The following is a 3,808-nucleotide window of genomic DNA, read 5'->3' as shown; positions in this document are numbered from 1 at the left end:
AGGCTTAGAAAATAAAAAAGACTCTTGCATTCTCTGTTATTTCTGAAATTTAACTTCCTACCCAAATGTATAGAGAATACAAAATATATCCAACTGTGTTTTGTTACTAAGAACATTTCTTCTGTGTGGAGTGAAATACTACAAAATCTGCATTTAAACAGCTTGTCAATTCACTGAAAAGGTATGTCTTAAATTAGTTCTTTCCCAGTCATTAGTACAGGATTCCTACGCAAAAAACCCCAGTTTTAGCATCAAGAAATTAGAACTGGGATTGTTAGATGTATGGAGGCGTTTCTCACCTGTAGGTAACCAGTGAAAAAACTTGGGCAGTGCTTTCTGAGTGATAAGATTTGGTAGGGTGTGGTGCATCTATTGGCCTAGGCATGCTCTAGTTCAGCAACCTGGGGAATGCAATTCTTTTGGGAAACTAGAAGAAAACAGCTTGGTTTGCTTTTGTTTCTTTAAATTAGCAGTGTGTTCTAGTGTTTCAGAAGTGATAAGGCATTAAAAAAATTGTAGAACCCTCCCTTGATGAAAGAGATGAAACCATTACCACTTCTCAAAACAAGGCTATGTCTCAGCAAAGAGCTTAGCACAAAGAAGATTAATACAATATTGCCAGAAAATCCCTAGTATGTTTCAAGAGAATAGTTATTATTAAAATTCAATGATTTCTGAGCATAATTTGAATGAGTAATACCTAAGTTAAGTAGTATTAGTGTTCAGTGATTTTTTGTATTCAGTACAAGAGAGGAAAATGTGGCAGCCTAATGACTTGTCAGCATCTAGAGGGATTCACTTTCATGAGTGCAATAAAGGATGTTCAAAATTCAAGAATTTAAATCATGCTTAAATCAACACAGGATAATTAGGCTAGTTTTTCCTTTCTAGCAAAAGTCCTCATATCATTTAGCAGACATATTTTAATTTACTTAACTGTTATTTACATTGTTTTTTTTTTTTTTCTTTCTATCCTTTCTCTGATAAATCTTGGTTTAAGACAGTAAGTGTTATCAATAGAGAGACCACGCCAATCGGTCTGAGTTCAATTACAAAATTTATTGATTACAGCAAGCAAAAGGATAGGATAAAGCAGCGCTGGGGTCGACAGGGGAAGCACAGTTCCGCCTATTGTCGCCCGCCCAGTCGAGCGTCTTGTGCTCTTTTAAGTTGTCTAACTTCCCGTTTTGAGCTGTACTCTGCGCATGTCTTGGCTGTCGTTAGGCAGATGAGGCATATTTCGTTATGGAGGAAAGGTTGCCGCTTTTGCAATCGTTGCAGAAGAGGGGGTGCTGTTTTGCAATCTTGTAGCTGAGATCTTCCTGTGGAAAATAACTAGTACATAATTGTTAGCAGGGTCTTCTACTCCGGTTAAAAATCCTTTTTAGGGGATTAATGGTTCCAATGAACAATCAACTCTTTATAACAATCCCCCCTTCAGGTCTTGGCACTGTTGTTGATTTGTTCATTGAACCTTTTTAATTCTTGCTCACACCATAGTAAACTATTTGTTTCAGGGTCATCATCTAATTTCTCATACTTTGTTTGTAAAAGCATTAAATGAGCGGCTTCCAAGCGATTTTTCACAATAGCGATTAAGCGGTTAAAGATGCATGGCCCAAAGGTCAGTACTAGGATAAATAGTATTAAGGGTCCTGCAATAGTGGACAATAAGGTGGTGAACCAGGGAGATTGATTGAACCATGTTTCATACCAACTACTGTTTTGTTCGTAATCCCTTCTTCGCCTTTCTATTTGTTTCTTTAATTCTGCCAAGGTGTCTATTGCAACTCCAGTGTGGTCTACATATGTGCAACATTCTTCTTTTAGGGCTACACATAGCCCTCCCTGTTGCATAAACTGAATATCAAGCCCCTTTCTATTTTGTAGTACGACTTCTGACAATGATCTTACTGATTTGGCTAAAGCGTTTATTGACTTTTCCAATTTTAGGATATCCTCATCTACTGCTAACCTGAGTTCCTGTAAATGTTTACTCTGTAACGTGAGAGATGCTATACCTGTGCCTGCTCCCACACCTCCCACAGTAAGGAGGACAGCTATTGTTAAAGCCGTAAAAGGTTCTCTCCGCATGATATGATGTTCAGTAGTCTTGTACCAGTTCAACACAAAGTCCATAGGGTGATATAGGATTTTTGGTACTATCAGCACTTGTATGCAGTAATCACTGGTAAAGTTAAATAGTCTAACTGATATACAAGGGGTAACTCCCAAGGTGTTGCATACCCACTTGGCATTGGGTGCTGGGATTAGCCATCCTGAGTGCTGACTTGGGCTTACCAAGGTAGTATTGCATATGTTTCTTTTATTTACTGGTACATTTCCCACACAGGTGCCCTGTCCCGTTATGCTGGTTAGGGTTATCCCTGGACTTTGTTCTTCCGTATTTTCCCAATTACATTCAGATGGGTTTAAATCTTGTTTTATTGTATAATTCCCTGTGACAGCTATAGCCTCATAATACGGAGGTTTCACACTATAACATAACCAGCATTCGTTAACGAATTTTGGATGGGTTCGGTTAAGGAGGTTGAAGCTAGCATTGAGCATTTTCCACAGGGTATTACTTATTGATGTGTCTGGTATTCTTGTAGGTGGCAAGCTTAAATAGGTGGGGCTCATGTCAGTGGGAGTTGGTGATACAACGGGGGATCTTGTTTTATCCTGGGGCAATTCTTGACTTGGCCCTACTTGGACGGGAGTCCGTGGGACAGGTTCCTTTTTAATGTAGAAGAGCCCCCCAGGATCTACTCTAGGTCCTGGAAACCAGAGCTTCACTCCCCAGGTTTTACCTACCATCCACCCTAAATCCTCGGGTTTTGTCACATTGATGTATATATATTTACAGTTTCCATTTGGTGAGACCCCCTGCGAATCATAAGTAGGTGGAGTGCATCCATATGGACCCCACCCTACCTTGATAAATGGATCTGTTCCTCCTCCGGGTGCCCAGGCATAAGCAATCGTTTCACAACCCCAATAGGCACAGTAATATGAGTTTGGAGAGTTACAGTAACTACGTCCTGGTGCAGTGCTGGGGCACATATAGTAGCCTCGGGGTCCCACCCAGCCCTTTGCTCGGAGCTCTGAATCATAACAGGTTGGATAATTAATCAGGTCACATGAGGTTACATTAAAGCTTGGCGCTCCAGGGACAGTTTGAGTTTGAATTGTTTTCTGATTTTCCCAATTTACCAGTGTCCATTTAAAGGGTTGATGTGTGGTTACAACACTGGCTACCCCATTGGAGCATAACATATGTAATGCAAGCAGTGTTAATGGGAGATAGTAGTTTCCCCGCCTATTATGGAGGCCGTTTATTTTATTCCCATTCTCTGGGCATTTCTTTTTCCATAATCCTTTGGTCCCAGGCCCGATTTTCTGGGTCTCGTACCTGTCTTCCTGCTTTTTCTGCTGCCTCGGCTTCTGGGTTTGCAGGTCCCCCTCTTTTCTTATTCCTCTGCCTCGCCCGTCGACTTGGTTGCTGCAAGCCACGGGGTAAGCCATCTTCTCGGCAGCAAGAATAGTACTTGAGGCAAGATTCCTGACACGGTTTTCCCACGCACCTAGCAGCTCTGGCTAGGAGAGCCGGCCACTTTTGTGCCTTGACGGCAGGCGCTCGGCAGCAGATAGCAGGTACCTTTTGGCGACAGAGACCCTCTACAATTTGGATTACAAAGGGCTGTTGCTCATTTGGATGATAACAATAGTATGATGGGTTAATTCCGTAAGCATAAATTTCCCACCACCTTTCACTATCAAAGGTGATATCACCCCGAGCTGTTAA

At 41.4% G+C, this 3,808-nt stretch overlaps 1 protein-coding gene across 1 annotated transcript; it reads right to left on the bottom strand.

Moving 5' to 3' along the window:
* Positions 1–1,437: 1,437 nt before the first annotated feature.
* LOC146438268 (MLV-related proviral Env polyprotein-like) lies at positions 1,438–3,528 on the bottom strand. Its single transcript, XM_085059871.1, has one exon. The coding sequence runs from the start codon at positions 3,526–3,528 to the stop codon at positions 1,438–1,440; it is 2,091 nt and encodes a 696-aa protein (XP_084915997.1).
* Positions 3,529–3,808: the final 280 nt, after the last annotated feature.

This window comes from Lichenostomus cassidix, chromosome 4 (assembly GCF_008360975.1).
Source record: "Lichenostomus cassidix isolate B80296 chromosome 4, HeHo_3.0, whole genome shotgun sequence".
Taxonomy (NCBI): domain Eukaryota; kingdom Metazoa; phylum Chordata; class Aves; order Passeriformes; family Meliphagidae; genus Lichenostomus; species Lichenostomus cassidix.
Note: the sequence above shows the minus strand (reverse complement) of the source record. Positions and strands in the feature narration are given on the sequence as shown.

Bases quoted from the DNA above. Each gene is read 5' to 3' on its own strand.
- LOC146438268 (XM_085059871.1), bottom strand. From the start codon at position 3,528: ATGGCTTACCCCGTGGCTTGCAGCAACCAAGTCGACGGGCGAGGCAGA.